The 21,095-nt window shown below is 51.4% G+C and overlaps 1 protein-coding gene across 6 annotated transcripts; it reads right to left on the reverse strand.

Moving 5' to 3' along the window:
- SLC9A5 (solute carrier family 9 member A5) lies at positions 1–21,015 on the reverse strand. 6 transcript variants are annotated; one of them, XM_032854217.1, is made up of 16 exons: positions 19,449–21,009; positions 16,151–16,453; positions 13,764–13,927; positions 13,495–13,573; positions 13,036–13,213; positions 12,248–12,468; positions 11,823–12,025; positions 11,515–11,604; positions 11,352–11,422; positions 10,514–10,643; positions 9,938–10,026; positions 9,650–9,776; positions 5,404–5,574; positions 4,835–4,901; positions 4,048–4,182; positions 2–1,470 (listed from the first exon to the last, which is right to left on the reverse strand). In XM_032854217.1, exons 1-16 carry the CDS (start codon positions 19,639–19,641, stop codon positions 998–1,000), a joined length of 2,694 nt encoding a protein of 897 aa, XP_032710108.1. In that variant the 5' UTR covers positions 19,642–21,009; the 3' UTR covers positions 2–997. The 6 variants fall into 6 exon arrangements, with proteins under 6 accessions (XP_032710106.1, XP_032710108.1, XP_032710107.1 ...); XM_032854216.1 differs by having other exon boundaries at positions 4,835–4,904; positions 19,449–21,008; XM_032854215.1 differs by having other exon boundaries at positions 1–1,470; positions 11,823–12,468; positions 19,449–21,012.
- Positions 21,016–21,095: the final 80 nt, after the last annotated feature.

Consider the following 21,095-nt stretch of genomic DNA (forward strand, 5'->3'; position numbering starts at 1 on the left):
ACACAGGACACCCATTCATCCGAGAGATGTTTAATGTGTCTTAGGTTCAAGATACAAGACACAGGGCAGGTGCTACCCCCAGGAAATTTTCCTGCCACCCAGTCAGCCCGCTTACCACTGCAGCCAGGTATCCCAGCCCCAGAGCAGTGGGACGGCGGCCCTGGAATACCTGGCTCCTTTCCTATTTGGGGAATGTCAAGGTGGTCTCGGCCCAGAGGCCACTATCTCCCTTCCTCAGAAAATCCAGACCCAGGAATCTGAAAGATCCAGACTTGGATACAGAGCAGCAGATCTTCAGAGTGACCCCTGCCAAGAAATAGCCCTGATCTGAAGCCTGGCCCAGCCCTGTGGCCTTGATCCTGGAAAAGGAAGAACTACGGCCCCAATAACTGGCAGCAAAGGGAAGGAAATAAAGCAAGAATTGGACACAGGTTCCCACTGTCCCCCCGCCCCCCACAACTGGCTATAGGTAGCGGACCCAACAGGGCAGCAAAGCCTGAGGTTGAGGCCTGCTCCACCTCCCACCCCATCTCTCTGAGGACCAGCCCCTCAAATAGCCTCAGTGCCAGGGCACTGTCCTTGAGCTGATGCTGGGGGGTGGGTGGAGGGCAGGAAAGGCCAGCATCAGCTATGGAATGATGCCCTCACTTTGGGGGCAGGAACAGCTGCCTAGAGTGACCCTAGGGGGACCCACTGAGGAAAGGGCATCAGCTTCCCAAGTGGCTGGGCCTAAGACCTAGAAGTTCTGGACAGGGTCTTGAGCCAGGGTAAGGGCCTTATTGAAAGGGAAGGTGGCAGGGATTAGGAGCAGGAAAGGTGGTGAAAGGGCCCTGTGAGGACCAGTCCAGGATACCCCTCTGACCTGCCCCAAGGAAGTCCAGTTGCTAGTTCAGGCTCCTCTGGCCCCTTGTCAGGCTAAGTGGGCTCCTCTGTCCATTGCCCAGGGAAGACTTCCCATGGGGGTCTCCAGCCTCCTGTTCCTCCTTGAGCCCGTGGGCTACAGCCGGCCACCTTTGTTGAACTGGATGCACCAGTGGGAGTTGGCTGTGCGTGGGCTAAGATGGGTGCGGTCCTCATGTCCCATGAGGGGCTGCAGCTCCTGCTGCTGGGGGATGTCAGCGCTGCTCTCACTGCGAGAGCGGCCGGCTTTGGCCAGGCTTGGTGGAAAGGCGAAGCTAGGGCGTGGATCGTAAGGCAGGTCGAAAAGGGGCTGGGGCTCTTCAGCGGCCAGTGGGCAAGGAGGCAGGCGGGTCATAGTTGGGGCCTGGGTACAGGGCGGGGATGCCAGGCTCTCCAGGGATGAGATGCTCTGGTTCCAGCCCGCCTGCATGTCCACGGGCACAATCTTGGTGGTTTCCGAGGACACGTAGACTGCCAGATCTCCCTGCCCACTCTTCCAGGGTAGCTCCTTCTCTGCACAGGTTGGGGAGGGGGGGATGATGCGTGGGCTTGGGCACACCTCAAGGCTCCCTGGGGACAGAGAGTACATAATGCACTCATGAGTAACACAGTGGAATCCTTCTCAAGTATCACCACATTTTCATAAATAAATTCATTCCACAGTTGCCCTAATACATCCATATGTGCGATTCGTGGATGAGGGAAAGCTCTCCATTGTATCCCCAGCAGAACCTAGCACAGGGCTGGGCACCCAGTAGTTGCTCAGCAAATACTGACTGAACAAAAGAAGATAATTCAATCAAGAGAAAGCCAGCGCCAGGCAGGGATAAAAGCCCATCTACGATCAAGTCCTCACCAGCTTGCAGCACTGGCCTCAGAAACCACATCCTGCCAGGCCCTGTCCCAGAGGAGACAGCAGCGAGGGTGAGGGAGATCGTGAGGCTCCACGCCAAAGGCTTTGGTGCTGGATGCCCTGCCTGAGCCTCCACCACAGCTTTTGGTGGGACAGAGTCCAGAGCCTGAGCTCATGCAAACCCCATAGCAGGCTGGATACTGTGCTGCAGAGGGGACCTGGGCCAAGAGGCCCGCACTGCTGGCAGCCGGCATAGAAGGCCAGGCCATTGCATGACAGGAAGTCCGAGGTTCTGGAAAAGAAGCCCCCTGGCCACATCCCGCCCCCTGCTCTCCCAAGTCAATACAATACCTTGCGTATAATAGGTGCTGGGTCTGTACCCGCTCATTGAAAAGTCCTGCACAGTCAAGTACATTATGAAATGCACTGATGCTGTGATTGGAAGTAAAACTCCCTCTCTTGAAAGACCCAGAATATTAAATTTTTAACCACCACCACCACCAAACGAAAACAACAAAATTCACTCTTCAACTTTGGAGGAGGCTTCATTGGTCTGAGAACTATTAAGTGTGAAAGGGACAAAAATGAGCATATATCTCTTCTTTCCTGTATGAGCTGCACCTCAAAGTAATGAAGTCACTGAGGAGAAGTTTTTGGTAGAAGTAGTGCTAGTAATGCAGACAAGAGATGGAGAGTCCTGGATGCAGTGCTGGGACTGTCAATGACCGTCAGCGGCCCTGAAGACGGCTGGACAGCTGGGGGCGAACTTCACTACGGAGGGGTCAGGCTACCACCTGAACCCAGTGATCAGCGGTAACCTCCCAGAAGAGAGACCCCACCGCGGATGTGTTTCCCAATGTGATGCGATACAAAGTACACCATCACTGCCTCTGAAGGGTTCTTAGCAAAACATCTGAACCGAAGCTGATCGAGATGTAATGACTGGTTTAAAGGAAATATAAGGCCCAGTGAAACATACGAAAATGATGCCTAGGGGATTCAGTCAGCAAAATCCAGACAAGGGAAGACTGTGGGACAAATAACCAGATTATTTCAATAAATACATGGGAAGGAAAGAAAGGAAAGGGGGAGGAACCTATATATCAGGGTTTCTCAAATTTGACACCACTGACAAGATGGAACAGATACTTTGTTGTAGGGCTATCCCGTGCATCAGAGGACATTCAGCAGCGTCCCTGGCCTCTACTTGCTACACGTAAGTGCACCTCTCCAGTTGTGGCGACCAAAATGTCTCTGGATATTGCCAAATGCCCCTGCAGGCAAAGTCATTCCACTACCACTCCCTTGAGACCACTTGCTGTAGGTTACAGAGACTTAGCAACCAAATGTCATGTGTGGGCCTTGTATGGGTTTTTATTTGAACAAATCTACTGTAAAAAAAAAAAATTACAACAATCAGGGAAATTTGAACACATGATAAAGACTTTAGATATGATAACGGTATTGTGGTTAATATTTTTAAGAAGACTATGTATCTTTTAAAGATACATGCTTGAGTGTTTATTGAGGAGATAATATGTTATCTGAGATTTGCTTCAAAAGAACCCAGAGAAGAGGGGGGCATAAGTGAGGGAATAGATGAAATAAGATTGGTTAGAGTCGGTAATTGCTGAAGCTGGGTAATGGGTAAATGGAAGTTTACTTTATTATTCTGTCTATTGTATATTCTGCAATTTTCCATAATAAAAAAATTTTTAAATGACCTCTGCAGAGCCAACTACAGTGATATTGAGGAAGTTAGGTCTCCACATATGGAAACACGTATATGTTGTTTTTTATCCACAAAATGCCATTTTGATGAATTCAGACTCCTCCCCCAGGGCAGGCTGCCACCCTCACCAGGGGCTCTACCTGAGAGCAGGTGTGCTGAGCCTGGGTCACAACAGAGCCTAGTGTTAGGTTTGCTTGTCACCTCATATGCCTCGCCAGACTGTAAAGGGAGGCTGGGAAGTGGTGACAAAGCTGTAGGCTTTGGAGTCAGATGGGTCAGGTTCAAATTCTGGTTCTACTGTGGGATGCTGGGCAAGTCCCAAGTCCCTTTGGCCCTATGAGCTCAGTTCCCCCACCTTGGTTGTGGTTGTTGTGAAGACTGAATCAGATCAGGCATGTCAGATGTCTGATTATAAAGGAGATGCTCAGTAAATGTCGACTGGGGAATAAATGAGTAGGAAAAGGGAATTGTCTAGAGGAAAGGCCAGGAGCAAAAAGGGAAGAAGGCAGCTGCACAGCTCCGGCCTGCCTGAGAAGGAGGGAGGCTGGGAGGAAAGCATTACCTGAGACCTTGCCCTCTTGGAGAACCTCACTGGTGGCCCGAGCCACAAAGATGATCCCCTCGTCGTCCTCCTTCTCTGTCTCTGAACTGTCACTCTCCTCCTCCTCCTCAGACTCCACAGTTAAGATCACAGCAGCTGGACGGGGACAAGAAGCAAGTGGGGATGGCCAGCCTGGCAGCTGCCTCTTGGTGCCCCATAATCCCAAGCCAGCTCCCTGTCCCCCCAGGCAAGAGCCCACAGCTGGCACAGCCCCCCACCTTCTCCTCTGGCTACTTCAGCTCTGGCCTAGGGGTTGGGGCTGAAGAGGAATGGAGGTGGGGTGCAGAGCCCCTCCTCAGAGGAAGCCAGTGGGGAGGTTTTACTTTCCACCTCCTCCATCCTGTCCTCTCAGCCTCAGAGCCCATCATCAACTGAAAATAGGAGCATCTGGAATGGTGAAAGGCCCATCAGTGCTCAGCTCATCCAAACTCTTGGTTTTGCAGACAAGACACTGGGCCTCAGGGGCTGCACACTCTTCAAGCTCGCCCTTTCTCCATGACACCTTCTCCAAGTCCTCAGGGCCTATACCCTGTGGTTAGTAGCCATTAGATGCCTCCTGCCATAAATGGAGATCTGCCTAGAATATGTCCAGCTTTGAAAATCAAGGAAGCCCATCAGGTCCCTGAAGGGAGGAGCCTCAGTCCATGGCTCTGAATGCAGCATAGAGGAGATCCTCCAGGTTTTGGCTGATGGGCATCTGCCCTCCCAGATCTCTCCTCCCTCAGCCCCACCCCCACTCCCTGCTTGCCTGTGTCCTGAAAGCCCAGGTCTCGAAGAGGTTTCCCATTTGTGGCCTCAGTGTTAGCCAAGCCATCCTTCTGAGGACCAAGGAAAAAAAACCCTAAGCCTCTGACCCCAGCTCAAAACCCCAGCCCTGTTGTCAGAATCTATGTCAATCCCACTGGTTCCATCTGCCCTTGGCCCCCCCAGGCAAGTGTTTGGGGTCTAAGTAACCTCTGCTCTGGCAAGGGCTCTGGATGCCTCAGCCTGGGCTGAATTAGGGACTCACGGAGCTCCCCCTGCCCCTGCCCCCAGGAACCTGCCTTTCTCTTGCTGGGTTCATTTCTGGTAAAAGGTCCTGCTGCATCCCAGCAGGTAACCACCCACATCAAGAGGTGGATCTTCCTCAGAAGGCCTCACCTTACCCTTAACTTACCCTTCTGTGACTCCAGGAAGACGCAAAACTATTGTACCCACCAAGGCCTTGAGGATTATCCAACTAGGGGGCCCCCTGGGCTGGATTCCAATACTTGGGAGCTCAAAACTCCGCACCGTCAGCGTCCAGCCCCAAACAGAAGTCCCAGAGAAAGCACGTGCCTTCTTGCGACCGGTCTTGCGAGGTCGTGGCTTGCTCTTGTTGAAGCAGATGTTGTGCTTGGTGGACTTAAAGGACTCTAGCCGCCGCTTCATGTTCTGCTGGAAGATCTCCTTGTCCTGCCGTTCCTGAGCATCCTCTGAGATGAAGTGGCGGCTGCAGCTGGCTTTGTACTGGCAATGACAGCCCCACCCTGCCATGAGGCTGGGAGCTTTGGCCTCCCACAGGAACCCAGGCCACAGCACCATGTGCACCATAGGCCCTGCTAGCCCAGTTTTTCCAGAACCAACCATGGATTAAAAATAAATAAATAAATAAATAAATAAGGGCGCCTGGGTGGCTCAGTGGGTTAAGCCTCTGCCTTCGGCTCAGGTCATGATCTCAGGGTCCTGGGATTGAGTCCTGCTTCGGGTTCTCTGCTTGGCAGGGAGCCTGCTTCCTCCTCTCTCTCTTTCTGCCTGCCTCTCTGCCTACTTGTGATCTCTGTCTCTCACATAAATAAAATCTTAAAAAAAAAAGAAGAAGAAGAAGAAGAAAAAATAGGAACGCAGACAGACTGTATTCTCAATTCACTGGGGGAAAAAAAAACTTCTTTTTATCACGAACCTATTCCCTCCAAATCTGGCATCCCTATCCTCTATTGCCTTTCCCAATCCTCTCTGACTTGGAAGTAAAAAGAGGCAGGAGACCCTGTATCTTGTCCCTCAGGGCTACTACTATTTCCTTCTTTGCACTTCCATTTAGGAGCCTGGTCCCTGTGCCTGGCCCACACCACCCCCAAGGTACACAGGATTCTCCCTCCATGAGGAACTCTCTAGCCAGCCATTTCTGCAAAAACTTTGGACTTCCAGAACTATCTCTCCTGACAACCTGGACCCTCTCGGTCCAATAGCCACCTGCAACCAATTCAGCACCACGCCCATCATCTGTTCCTTCCCACTCTTCCTCACAAAGACCAAGCCCACTACATACCTACCTAGACCGCCCGATAGAAGTACTGCCATTTGGTCTGAATCATCTCATCTGGGCTCACCTCCCCAGGACCATCCTTTCCTATGCCTTGTATTTTCTGCTGCCCTGAGCCGGTTCTAAGAGCTTTCTTCAAGTCTCCCATCAGCCCTCCTTGACCTGATCACCCAGAGGGACCCCTCTCTCCGGGTGGTGCAGGAATCAGCTCTCTCCCAGGCCTCCCCCGAACCCTGGCCTCTCCCTTGCTCAGCCTATCCCTCCCTGCCTCCATCAGCTCCTGGCTCCCTGCTATTCCCCCTGCCCCAGAACCTTCACTCCCTCCCCCACCATGACCAACCCCTGCTTTTAAGCATGCTCCTGCCCATACTCCCCTAAAGAAAGCTTTCCACTGAAGGCACGGGTTCCCTTTTGCTGCCAAACTTTCATACTTTGATTCTGACACTTTCCCTCATACGCATTACTTTCTTAAAAGCCAGAAATACAACTCCAGGGTCCACAAGTCCATGATGCGCGTTCTCCCTGGTCACCAGTACCAAGGCTTGGCCTCTGGTTAGGCGCTGGCCTGACTTCTGTGGAGCATCCAGCTGTCCTGCCCCACGCCTCCGAGACACACCATCTGCTACTGTTCCTCTCCCCTCCTTTGCTGGTTCCCCTTCCTTTTCTCCCATGTGGAGTCCTCACCGTGTTGTTCTTGGCCCTCCTCTCTCCCTTCCAAATGTTCTCTGGAGTGAACTAGCACTTCCCCCAGCTTCAGCTAGCCAGCCTCCTGACTGAGACCAGGGCGCCATCAGACCATATATGCATTTGAATCACCTGGACAATTGACTAAGCCCACCAGATTCTTAGTCTGTTCCATACTACAAATTCAGAATCTCCAGGAGGTGAAGTCAGGAATACTATTCTAGCAAACTCCCACGGGGGATTCTGATGTCACCAAGTGAGGAAACCTCTAATGATGAAGACTCCTTATAAATCTTAAGTTCTAGCCCTCACCTCTCTCTCAAACTATCATCTCATACTTGTAACTGCATACTAAACACTCCTGTCTCTCTCTGATGACAGTTCTGTCTCTTTCTCTGATGACATTTCTATGAAGAACATGAAGAATCATAGATTGTGTTATGGTATACCTAAGTGGATTCAGAACTAGTTGAGTAACCATACCCAACAATACTTGGTCCGTGTCAGTCTGGAGGAAAGCCGTTAGCAGCAGGCCACAGGGCTCTGTCCTCAACTCCATCCTGTTCAACATTTTATGTTGATTTGGATGAACACAAAGTTAGCAGGCTTAGCAAAGTTTCACATCATGTGAATCTGAACAGATATTTGGTGCCAGACATGGGATCCAAATGATAGAATGATGGGCTAAATCACGTAAGATGACATTTAACAGGGATAAGCACAATCTTACTCCAGTTTTTTTAATTGACTATACAGGAACTGCACCCACTGACCAATCTTATGCACACACATCCATAGACAACCAATTGTTACATACATCCTGGTGTGATACAGGAAGAAATACACAGCACACCTACTGAATGATCCTGAATCTGGAAATACAGGGGATGGAGGAACATGTTAAACACCGGCCGTGGAATACAATCAGCAAAATCCATGAAATGGGAAATTCTCCGAGACGAAGTATCTAGTTTCTCAATAAATAAGCAAGTGGGTGAAAAGGAGAAGGAATGATATATTAGAGATTTCTTCTTTAATAAAGAGACATATTTACCAAATGCAAAGTGTGGACTTTATTTGGATTCTGATTGAAACCATCTGGAAAAAAGATGTTTATGAACACTGATTGGATATTTCATGTAAGAAGGAATTATTATTATTTGCTGTAAGTGATAATAGTACTCTGATTTTCTATATATAAAATATATGTATATATACATGTAATACGTATAGAGTTCTGCCACATAGAGATACATATTGAAATATTTAGAGGTAATATGTCTGGAATTTGCTTTAAAATAATAAAGTGTGGATGGAGTGAGGTAGGGGTACAGAATGTTACAAGATTAACCAAGCAATGATAATTAGAGGAGCTGAGTGATGGATATATGAGAGTTATTTTATTGTCTAGTTTTGTGAATGAGTAAAATTTGTCTTAAGAAGAAGTGAAAACAAAATGAAACAAAAAAACCCACAGGTAGGATAAGACAGTGTTTAACAGCCATTAACTGAGGAAGACATGGCGGGGCGGGGTGGGGGGTGCCTGATTGTAAGGACAATACGAAGCCTCAGAATGGTAAAACAAAGCTGGGTAGATTCTGAGCAGTGGGAAGAGAACAGCACATTCTAGAACTAGAAAGGTAAGAGAGCCCCTATGCCATGCCCTGGCCAACCACAGCTAGAGAAGCATTCTGGGTCTTGTTTCTTATGACCAGAGAAGACACACCAGGGAGAGGAAATGCTGGCTTGAGGGCAAGAAATCCTATGTGAAAGGGAACTTGTCTTGAAACCTTTGAAGGCTTATTCTGCAGAGCTGCAGAGGGTCAAATTACGGTCAATTAATGCCACCGAGTTAGGGGAAGCCAGTTCTGCCTGAATGATAGAAACAACCTTGACTGTTAAAACTGCCAGGAATGGTAACAGCTGCCTTCCAGGTTCAGAAAAGTTCAATGTAATAGCTTGCTGCCCCCTTGTGGGGTTGCAGCAGATTCCCTCCTGGATGGGCTGGGCCTTCTAGCCCCAAAGCTTCCTGACCGGCTTTGGACTGACATTACCTAAGAGATGTCTGCCTTCCCCGGTGCTGAGCTGGTCCCATAGGCTTCCTCAGCACTCCTGCTTCTGTCTGCAACCCCATCAAGCCCTCTGTCGTCTGTCCCCTCCTATACCCTTCAAGACAACCACCCAATCCTATGTGTTCCTCTCCCTTACTACCACCCAGCTTTGATCTAGTGTTTCACTCCAGCCTCCCAGTTGGCTCTCCCTGTCTCTCACCTCACCCCTCCAATTTGGTCTGTGCTCTGCTACCAGAAGAAGACATCTTTAAACAGTGCTTGTATCAGGCCAACCCTTTCTCAACCAAAAAAAAAAAAAAAAAAGAAAGAAAGAAAAGAAAAGAAAAAGAAAAAAAAAGAAAGAAAAGGAAAAAAAGGCTAAAAGTTATTACAAAATGAAGCCCATGCTCTTCAACTGGGCATTTATAGCTCTCCACTAGCTGGCACCAGCTGCCTCCTGCGCCTGTAGTCATGGCCTCCCCAGACCACCCTCCCCCAAACACCCCCCAGCTCTCCCTTGGAACTCTCACACCCTGCCTGCTCTCACCCTGCGGCGTGGCTTGTAGAGGCCTCCACAGAGCAGGTGGTGCATCGCAGCATCCTCCCGGTCCCGGCCGCTGCGCACTGTGTCAATCACCTGCAGATCCAGACATGCTCCACTGCCGCTCTCCCTCCTGCAGGAGGCAGGGAACATGTGTGCTGGGGAGAGGCCAGGAGGCACAGGCCAGGGGAGGGCAAAAGGCAAAGGTGCCCACACATCTTCCCTGAAAGGGATGCAGAGAGAGGGCCCAGTAGAGAGGAGCTTGAGGAATTGGAAGGGGGCTCAAGGACTTACAGCAGGTTGGTGACAGAGGTCTCTGCCACAGAATTGCGGCTGGGCATAGAGGGCAGAGTGAGCCCTGTGGAGGACAAGACATGGCCTCCCTGCAGGGGCCAAGACAGAGGTCAGACGGCAGCCAGATGGAGGGTGGTCCAGACAGTCAAAGGGTAATAAAAAGAACAATAGTTAACACTTATTCTGCTCTTTGATCTTCTAGGTACTGCGCTATGCACTTTAAATATTGAATCCACAAAACTCCGTTACATAGGTATTCTTATTCCTGCTTTCTTACAATTGAGGAAACTGAGACTCAGAGACGATAAGGGACTTACCCAAGATCACAAGCCTATAAGCGATAAGAATTGAACTGCATCTGGGGACTCTAGAGTCCAGCTCTTTCTCAGCTTTCTCTACTGCCTGCCAGACTCTGAATTCAGCATTAGGTCAGGCTGGTTCCTGCAGCTACCACTTTATCAGACCATGGAGTCAGCTGGGAATTCCCAACTGCCTGCTCAGGTCCTGCCTGTTTGTCACCCCTTCCTGTCTTGATCTACTGGTTACCTGCCACCCCGCCACTGGCTGCTGGCCCACCTGGTCCACGAAGCTGATGGCATCCCGGATGTTGAGTCTATAGTACACATCCCAGATCTGGTCCCGGATGCGGTAGGCTGACCGCCGCATCAGCAGCTGACTCAGGTACTTCTTGTCAAACTGCTCCCACCTACAGAGGATGTCAGGCCCAGCCCTGAGTGCCATTCCCAAAGCCCAGCTGGCTGGCCCTTCTTTCAAATGGGGCAGGGGCACTGCCAGCACTGGCCTGGCTCTCTTGGTGTGGGCCTCAGCCATGGAGCATCTCATAGCTATTCCCGGCCCTTATGAAACTTACAGCATTATGGGTAAGACTGACATTATTGCGAATAACTAAAATTGCAACCAAAACAAGAACGACAAAGGATAGAGTATGATAGGGATTTGTCCTAGTCAGGGAGGCCAGGAAAGTCCTCCTTAGAGATTTGATGCCTATGGTGAGATCTGAAGGCTGAACAGAGGTTAAGTAGGTTGAGAAGGAGGCAAGGAATGTTCTAATATATAGACTATGGGCAAAGGTCCCAGTGGCAGGGTGGGGGAAGCACAGTGGGTCCTGAGGTTCTAAACCAGATCTGTGTAATGAGCAAGCAGAGAGTCGAAGGCAGAGCAGAGCACGATGAGGCTGGAGTCTGGCAGGTGCCAGATGACACAGGGCCAAGCAGGCCTCCCTGGGAAAAGCTGTCTTATCCTGAGAGTACTGGGATGCCACTGAAGAGCTCCTGGCAGAGGTCAGCCAGCCCAAGTCTGGCTGTGTCTCTTCTCAGAAGTGTGGCACATCCCCAATGCTGCCCTGGCTGGTGGGGCTGGTGCTGCTGAAGGAGCCTTGGGGGAGCTCCCTCACCTGTCCCTCCAGTAGTGATAGCCATGGTGCCCCACAACGTCCTCCACTGCAGCCAGAATGTGGTCAAAAGTCTAGAAGGGGGTGGGTAGGGGGACTGGATCAGGACTCTGCTCAAAACAGAAGGAAGAGAGGTATGGGTGGAGGGATGGGGTTTGGTACCCACGTGCTCATGCAGCTCCTGGTTCAGGGTAGGTTTGTGATGCTCACTCCTCTTCACCTTCAGCCACTTGACCAGTGGCTTGATGGTTAAGCCCTATGGACAGGCAGAGGTGAGCCCTGCCCTATCCAGTTCCCTGCTGCCTTTCTCTCCCCGTAATTAGACCTCAGCTCTGTACCTCCACCTCACTGCACTCAAGGTCTGGGAAGTCAGATCCCTATTCCCCAAAGAGAGGAGCCCCGGTCCCAAAGGCTCCACGCCTCCCCCAGGGCCTACCAGACCCTCTCCCTACCCAGCCTCATGGGCTCTCCCACCTGCACAATGACTGTGAAGAAGACCACCACAATAGTGGTGGCCACAAAGTAGTCCTTGGCAGGGACCTTGGTCCTGTCCAGTAGGATGACGAGAGCGAAGGCCACAGCCCCCCGCAGGCCCCCATAGGACATCACCACCTGGTCAATCTTGTCCAGAGGGACCAGCCGGAACTGATTCAGCACCCACGTCTGCAGGACTACGCCTACAGCAGGAGGGAGGCCAGTGGGAGCAGGGCATTGGGAGTAGAGGACCCAGGAGTGGATGGCACCAAGTATCTGGGCTAGGGTCTCACAGGGGTTGGGAGAGGTGAGCAATGGGGCTGGCAGGGGGGGCTTAGGAACTGACAAGGATGTGGACTCAAACTGGGGGATGCGCTGGGGCAGGGCAGGAAGGAGAGTGGGAAACCAGAGGGTACTGGCAATACCGAGGGCTCGGAAGAACAGGATGAAGAAGAGGGTGCCCAGCACCAGCCCAGAATCCCAGGCCCACTTGGAAGAGTCCACAGCCGAGATGCCAAGCAGCATGAAGATGACAGTCTCAGCGCAGCTGGCTAGAGTCTTCATTGTGTATTTGACAGCCGTGCGTGACTTATGGGAGATGTTGGCCTCCACGTACTTCTTACAGCCCAGGCCACACATAGTCACCCTGGGAGAGGAATGGACAGACAAGGCAAGTAAGGAGGGGTTGCAACCTCTGGGGTTTGAGCGTGCCACAGGAGGGGTGTTGCCCATCACAGGACATCAGGCCATCAGAGCTGAGCCCAGAGACATAGAGATCATCTCTGGATAGCTAGTGGTGGGTGGTCTTGGGATAAGGCTCCAAATCTGCAGGTTCCCACTCAGTGCCTCCTGGAGGGGAAGCTGGGAGAAACATGCTCTGACTAGCATCCTCTCTGAGGCACCTTTTACAGTGCTGCAGCCATTAGAGCTGGTGGCACCAAGCCTTGAGGTCCACTTCTAGCTCAGCCTATACCCCAGAGAGTGCTTCAGGCAGAGGAAGGTTGGGTTCTGAGGTGCCCAGGGCAGTGCTAGAGGCAGATCCTGAAATATTACCTGAAGTCTGTCATCTCCCCAGGGGAGTTTGAGGCTCCCACTACCACAAGGGTTCAGGGAAGCCTACTGCTTCCTCAGGGTCCTGCTTCTGCCCACGTAAGGGGCAACCATCTCTAATGCCCCCTCCCAGCTGCCTACATGCAAGGCCCCCAGGACTCACGCAAGAATAGCAGAAAGCGAGGCCATTTCAGCAGTGAGGTAGGCTGCATAGGCGAGGAGGAAGACCAGCAGCGGCTCGATGATGCGGACCCGCTTGGTGAAGCGTGTGGTCAGGGCCAGGAGGAAGGCAAAGACTAAGCCCACAGCTGCCCCGCCCAGACTGACCACAAACAGGGAGGCTGGGGGAGGAGCGGGCTGTCAGCATGACCCCTGGCCCGGACCCCACCCGGGCAGACGAGACTGCTGCCTGGCAGGGAGTGGAGGACAATGCCCGCTGTACTCCCCGGGGGTCAGGACCCCAAAGCCAGGATCCCGGGAGAGCCACTCCTTCTCAGGTTTTTGGGACCCCATTTCTCCATAGTGGAGGGAAGGGAATGAGGCAACCCAACAGCCTCTTCTGTCCTGACGCAGTTGCGGGGGCAGGGACTCAGCAACCCGGCCAAGAGGGGAAAATACTGACCGACTCCTTTCAGGTAGTCAGCAGCCCGCACGTTGGCAGAGCCCATCTCCACAAAGGAGTTGCAGACCTTGTACAGCACCTGAGTGAGAAGAGGAGAGTCAGGAGCAAGGAGAGGGAAGCCCCAACTGGGACTGCCAGGAGAAGGTGAAAACTGAGGCCATATTTCTTCCCCAGGAGACCCAGGGAAGGGTCTGAGCATGCTCAGACACCCAACCAGTCAGAGCATGGCCGCGGGGGTCAGGGAATGGCAGCCAACTGAGCACTCTCACCACGGTGACGGCATCATTGAGCAGGGACTCGCCAAAGACGATGATAAAGAGAGTGTCGTTGACGTGCACCTCCTCAAAGACAGCCAACACAGCCACGGGGTCCACTGCTGAGATGAGGCTCCCGAATAGCAGAAAGTCCAACAAGCTGGCCTGCACTCGAGGGGCTTTTGAGGGATAGATGGGGGACAGCAGCTGGTGAGGTATCCAGTCTCCCACAGCATTCCCCGTGACAAGCCCTAGCTCCCCACCCCACTGTGGAAACAAGGATGCCCAGACAGGATTGGGATGGTGAAGAGTGTCAGCCCGCAGGTCAGGAGACTTGAGCCTAAGGCCTGGCTTTGCCACTTACCAGCTCTGTGATGTTGGCGCTGTCACTGTCACATGACTTCTCTTAAGCCATGCCTCCTCATCTGCCTACCTCACGAGATTGCTGCAAAATCAACCCAGGAGATGGCTAAGAAAGCTCTAAGTAACCTGAAAAGTTAAGGGGGCGCTGAGAATAAAAATTTCAACTACAGTAATAAGAACCACTAGCTGGTGGAAACTGGCTGCTGACTGGCTTTATTAGAGACAAGAACAAGAGAGTGCTTTCTCCCACATCTGTGGTTCTCAGCCTAAGGGATGTGACACAGTTCTCGGCAGGAGGGGGAGGGGCTGTCCATCTATGAGAGCTCAGTATGCTAGGAAAACACCCACCGGGGGGAGAACTTGAATATGACATGAGTCTCTGTGAGCCTCAGTTTCTTCATGTATATACTGAGAATAGTAACAGTATCTACCTCAAAAGCTTCTTTATTTAACCAGAGCCACATGCATAATAAGCACCTAATAGATATTACTTATTCTTGTTCTTATCTAATGTCCTCCCTTCCCTTCCTGCCCCAAAGAGTTCACTCACCCATTCGGAAAACCAGGTTGGAGTCCTCAAGTAGAAATTGCAAACCTCCCCTTGTGCCTTGGAAGAAGTCTGAATTATCAAAATTCAGAATTGAATGGATTTGGGTATAGGAAATGAGGAGGAAGGGAGTAGGAAGGCAGCCTGAGGGCAAAGAGCCCCAGTAAAACAGACCTCTCCTACTAACCTTGGACCTATTATCAAATGAACCTAAGGACTTCTATTTCCTCATCTATTAAGTGGGACAATTATACGCCAAAAGGGTTGCTGTAAAGAGTCCATGGGATAAGTAAAGAGAGAACACTCAGTGTAATGTACTGCATTCTGTGGATGTATAATGTGGATTTAATAATAATAATAATAATAATAATAATAGGGGAACCTGGGTGGCTCAGTTGGTTGTGTGACTGCCTTCGGCTCCGGTCGTGATCCCAGAGTCCTGGGATCGAGTCCCACATTAGGCTCCCTGCTCCTTGGAGAGTCTGCTTCTCCCTCTGGCTTTCTCCCCTCTCATGCTCTCTCTGTCTCTCTCTCAAATAAATAAATAAAATCTTTTAAAAATAATAATAATAATAGTAATAATAATAATAACAATAACAACACAACAACGATAGGGGTGCCTGGCTGGCTCAGTCATAAGAGCATGTGACTCTTGACCTCAAGGTTACCAGTTCAAGCCCCATGTTAGGTGTAGAGATTACTTAAAAAAAAAAAAAATCTAGGGGTCCCTAGGTGGCAGTTGGTTGGGTGCCCGACGTGGTTTTGGCTCAGGTCCTGATCTCAGCATCTTGAGATCCAGCGCCGCCTCTGGCTCAGCGCTCAGCAAGTGTGCTTGATTCTCTTCTCCCTCTGCCCCTCCCTACTATGCGCACGTACTCTCTCAAATAAATGAATGAATCTTTAAAAAAAAAAAAGAAAAGAAAAGTAAAGGGGTGCCTGGCTGGCTCACTGAATGACGCATGTGACTCTTGATCTTAGCGTTGTAGGTTCAAGCCCCATGTTGGGTGTAGAGATTGCTTAAAAATAAAATCTTTTTTAAAAAGTTAAAAAAAAAATCTTAATTTTAAGAAAAAATAATAATAACAGAAAACCACCCTGACATGACTTGGGCAGAGCCAGGATGGTTGGCCCTCATGGAACAGTGAATTGTATCTCAGGGGAGCAAGACTGGCAAGTGGCAGTGTGGTAACAGAGGGCAGGAGGCAGCAGAGTAGTAATGCAGGCTTCCCAGCCTCGGCAGCCCACACACAGCTAGGAGCCAGGCCTCTGCTCAGCTGTCATGCTGCAGGAGCCCAGACTCAACTGGCAGAGACCTAAATGAAGGCTGAAAGCCCATCTGGAGTGTTGCCTTGCACTTCAGGTGGAGCGACCTAAGATGGAGCTCTCAGGGCATGGCTCTTGCCAATATGGGATCTCCAGAGCTGAAGAAGGGAGTTGGGTGATGAATCTAGTAAAGTCTCCCTCTGCCAGTCCAGGTCCTAGGGTCACTTACCCACAAGTCCAGCCTGCTGCAGGCCCCAGAGGGCAGCACCTGTTGTGAAGGCATTCCAGAGCGTGCCCACCACGGCATAGGTGAGGATGGCACCCAAATTGTCAAAGAACAGCCTGCTAGGCATGAAATAGCCCGAGTCCAGCACAATAGGAGGCAACAGGAAGAGGAAGAATGTGCCTGGCTCCAGCTGGTACTCAGCTTTCTTGGCCACAGCCAAGACAATGCCTCCAAGCACCAGTCCCAGCAAAATCAGCAGGCAGCTCTCAGGAACCAGCGATGTCACCTTCCGAGACAAGTGAAACACTACAATGCAAGAAGAGGGCAGGATCTATCAGCCTATGGGACGGCGAGACACACACACACACATACACACACAGAGGTCTTTAACCTCCCGGTCTCAGAGGGTTATCCAAGGTCAGAAAACCTGACCCTGGGACCAAGGAGGAGAAAAGAAAGGCAAGACTGCTCAAACCTCCAGCTTGCATGGCTACAAGCCCTCTGCTGCAGCTAAGGTTGTCTGTCTCTTAGTGCTTCTGTCATGGTAACATAGGCCTTTGCTTGCTCTTTCCATTTCTGGAAATGTCCCCTCCTCTCTACTCTCATCCTCAGGGGACCTCACCTTTCTCTCTGATCTCCCTTATTCATAGCTATTATTTGAGCCTCAGCAAATGTTAGTTGGTATATTTTTATGCATAACATAGCTATAAAAATCAGGGCCTCTACAGTCAGGCTGTCTGTATTTGAAAACTAGCTCCTCTATTTCCTAGTTCCATGGGCTCTGAGCACTTAACTTCACCTCTCTTTCAGTTTTCTCATCAGCAAAATGGGAATAAAAACAGTCATGATCTCACAGAGTTGCTGGGAGGTTTAAGTAAAACAATCTACTTGATAGCACGTAACCCAGTGCTTTATCATAAGCACTCAGTAAACATTACCTAATATATTGTGTCCTGCTTCCTAACTAGACCATAACACATATTATACATCCTAACCCAATGTGCTTCTCATTATATAGGCTCAACTAATGACACAATAGTTTTAAATTAATAAAACACAATAGTTTTAAATTAATAAAACACAATAGTTTTAAAAACACTGGATTTTTAGCAAGAAGATCTGCAGTTCTTCTGGCTCCATCACTTTCTAATGTGTGATCTCAAACTATTTAATTTACCTGAACTTCAATTTCCTCTCCTGTAATATAGGAAAAATACCTTTCACCCGGGGTGAGGATAAAAAGATATAGTATGAATGTGTCCAGAAGGATATCAGATATATAGTAGGTTCTCAACAAATGTTGATTGAAAATGACTCTAGGGAAGGGGTGCCTGGCTGGCTCAGTCAGTGAAGCATGCCACTCTTGATCTCAGGGTTGTGACTTTGAGTTGTATATAGAGATTACTTAAAAATAAAAACTATTTTTTAAAAAATGGCTCTGTGGGAAAATAATGACAGACCTGTCCCCAGGAAAAGAAGAGAAGTATGAAATGGGTGTCTAGCATTATCGCCACTCCTATCTTTCCCCACTAAAATAAACTCTTTTGGCTTTCCCCTGGGCCCTGAGATCTGAAGTAAACACCTCTACCCATACCTGGAGTGGCACATAATGGAAGTGGCCTCCACATTAGCGTATGTCAGACCCAATGCTAAGACAGTGTGCCCTTTGGAAGCTGTACCCAAAGGGCTTAGAGCAATTCCAGGCACATAATGGGAACTACATAAATTTCTGTTGAATAAAAGGGGAAAAAACTTCCTAGCAATGAAGCTGAGGGAAGGTATCCCTGATTGTCCTACTGATCTCTCCCTTCCTCTGTGAAGATTTGTGTGTGTGTGTGTGTGTGTGTGTGTGAGAGAGAGAGAGAGAGTGGGGGGCAGTGCTGATGAAGAGGCTCTCTTCTACCTCCAGGGGAGGTGACTTCCAACCTAGCCAAAACACTGGAATTTACGGGGGAAACTACATTTGTTGCTATATAAACCCCATATAAGACAGGAACTCTCCCGCAACTCATAGACTCCTCAGCAAACCCAATTCTCAGCTCCCAAATCTAGGCTCCTCCCACTTGCTCCCATTGCTGCCAGGCTCTAAGGTAAATTCAGTCATAGATCTGCCCACACACATCCCTACCTTCAGTTCCCCTCTCCTCTCCTTCAGGGACTCCATTCCATTCTCACTTCCAGGGCATGCATCAACCCCAGCACTGCAATCCAAAAACCCATCACCAAATCCTGTTCTCAGGCAGAGCTAGGTTCCCTGAAGGCATTCAGGCCCTATTTTCCGTTATTAATGGGCTGCCAGAAGAGAGTGGAAAGTAGTTCTGTTCCTGCCCAGCCTCCCCTCATCCCCAGCAGAGTCCCTGGGGGAGTAGGGGCAAATTCTAAGCTGTGTGATTCCTACAGGAAGACTGTATTGGTGAGATTGGAGTACAGCCTGTGCCAGCATAGCTGGGGAGTGAGTAGCAACGCTCAGCTATAATTAGTCACCCCCACAGCAGAGCCTGAACAACAGGGAGAAGGAGGAGGGTCTCTGGTGGGAGGAGGGACCAGTGGTTGCTCAGAAGTGGGGAGGAAGGGGCAAAGACAAGGAAAAGCAGCTCTATTCAAGGTAAGGAATGTGAAGAACAACCTTCAATGTTGTGCAGACTGAAGAAGGTCGGATGTGTGAAAGCACCTTGTGTAGGCAGCAGAGACTAAGGCCCTAATAAATGGAAGGTTTTCTTTTTTCTTTTTTTTTTTTTACCCCGAAATGGAAAGAATGTAGACCTGAATTATGGGGGGGGGATCCTGCTAAGCACACCTAAAGAACGGTGCCTCTATAGGAGAGCAGAGGGGAGCTAGAGGAAAAGTGGCAGTCTAGTATCCCAAGAGAGTGGACACTTGTACGTGGTCTCCTGGGAAGACTGCTTCTGCAGATCCAGGATGCCTGGATTTGCTGGAGGACACTATCTCCACAATATCCCCACACATCTTTGTTGCTGACAGAGGTTTCTAGGAGCCTGGAGATTGGTGGAGAAGAGGCCAGACCAAAGGGCTTACACGGAGGAGGGGGGCTGAGAGAGCAAAGGAGTGTAGGGATGAGGCTGGAGAGAGCTGGGGCAGCCCTCAGAGAAGGCCAATCCTCAGACCTCCACCGCGGGGAGGGGAGGAGGAAGAGAGGGCGCAGGAACTCTAAGAGCCCGGATTTGTGGAATCGGAACCTGAGTCCTGGCACTGTGCAAGAAGCCGACCCAGATCTGGGGACTAGGGGTTGAGGGCGGGTCCGCTGCCGGCCGCTGGCCTGGCGCTCACACACAGCACTCACCGATTTTGGCCAGGCTGGCCACCAGGATCCACAGGGCTACCAGGTAGGGCGCCTCCACCTCGTGCCACTGCCAGCGGAAGAGCGCCAGCCCTGGGGGAGGCTCGCCGGACGACCCCGGCTCCTGGGTGGGCGCTTCAGTGGTGGCCGCCCCCGCGAGGGGCAGCCCGAGCAGCGGGAGTGAGGCGAGCAGCATCCTGCTGCCTGCCTAGCAGCCCTCCCAGCACCGCACGGCCGCCGGCCCCGCGTCGCCGCCGCGCCTACCGGCCGCCCCCGCGTCACAAGCACGTGGGGCCCGCTCCCCCCAATCCCAGCTCCGAAACCCCCAAGCCGGGTCCGGACTCCGAGACCGTGCCCCGGGGGTCCGGACTCTGGACCCCTGCTCCTCCCGCTCTAGACCAGTCTGAGCTCTGGAAACCCCCCAGTCCAGCTCTCCAAGTCCCGAAACCTATTCCTTCGAGTCCAATCCCCCAAACCTTCCCCAAAGCTCCTCTGACCGGGTTTCAGAGCTGTGAGGTGCCCCAGCCCTCCGGAGGCGCGTCCGCTTCCCACCAGCCGAAGGCGGTAGCCGGTCGCGGAAGGGTTGGGGGCCTGCGGGGGGCGGGGTGCGGGCCGGAGGGGCTCATCTCCCTCACAGCTAGTGCAGACCCGCGGCGAGGAGCCCGCAGCTGGTACTGAAGGCGAGGGCCCCGCCGCTGCCGCGTGCAGACGGCAGGGGGCAGTGCGCCGCCGCCCTCCAGAGCCTAGGACCCCCTTCAGGCCCCCGCCCAGAACAGCGCTGCGCACGCGCACTGGGCGCTCCCAGAAAGACGTGATGGACAACGCTGTCCTTCCTCAAGTCCCCAGAAACTCTAAGGCCCACACTGGTCCCAGCTCATTCGAGGTTGGTAAGGAAGCTGTTCTTCCAAACCGAGGAGCACCCAGCTTCCCTTTCGGTCAACGTACAAGGAAGTCTCACCTTTTCCATGAACAGAAGGGAACCTATCTTCCTTCCCTAAACTATGAGAAAACCCAACCTATCGATTTCCTTCAAACTAAAAGGGATCCACTCACCTTTTCCCCCAAACCTGAGAGGCATTTGGCTTATCTCACCCCAAACTGAGGAGGACCGTCTCCATTTTTCATTCAAGCAGAGGGGCATCCATCCCACATCTTACCCTAAACTGAGAAAAACGTTCTACCTCCTCAATTTTCCCAGAGCCGAGGGGCATGCACCCGTCTCTTTTCTTAACCCAACTAAAGGGAAATGATCCCACTTCTTCCTTAAAACTGAGTGGAACCTATTTTCACTTCTTGCTCCAAACTGAAAGGGACCCATCTCCCTGCTTTCCCCAAATGACGGAATCCTATCCACTTCATCCACAAACTGAAGGAATCGGGACCATCTCGTCCCTAAATTCAGGGAGACCTGGCCGGCCATTAGCTGAAAATTTTCCGCCCCACCCGCCCGAATAACCCCTCAACAAGAAGGCAGCCTCACCCCCAAGAACCCCAAAGAAAACCTCTCCGCACTGGGCACGTTCTTAAAGGCGGGGCTCGAGCTCGGGTTTTCCCGCCGGCAGAGCCAGTGAGCTAACGGGAACACGAGAGCGCCCTCTGAGTGGCTGGCGGCAAGCCCCGCCCCTGGCAGTGGTTGCACCGCCCCGCGCT

Source organism: Lontra canadensis, unplaced genomic scaffold, assembly GCF_010015895.1.
Source record: "Lontra canadensis isolate GAN:19392208 unplaced genomic scaffold, GSC_riverotter_1.0 scaffold8, whole genome shotgun sequence".
In the NCBI taxonomy this organism is placed as follows: domain Eukaryota; kingdom Metazoa; phylum Chordata; class Mammalia; order Carnivora; family Mustelidae; genus Lontra; species Lontra canadensis.

Excerpts from the sequence above, each read along its gene's own strand:
- SLC9A5 (XM_032854214.1), bottom strand. The coding sequence starts at position 19,641 with ATGCTGCTCGCCTCACTCCCGCTGCTCGGGCTGCCCCTCGCGGGGGCG. Across the intron at positions 12,469-13,035 it reads TCGCTTTCTGCTATTCTTGC|GGTGACTATGTGTGGCCTGG; the intron begins GTGAGTCCTGGG and ends TTCCTCTCCCAG. Across the intron at positions 4,183-4,834 it reads CCTGGGCTTTCAGGACACAG|CTGCTGTGATCTTAACTGTG; the intron begins GCAAGCAGGGAG and ends GTCCCCGTCCAG.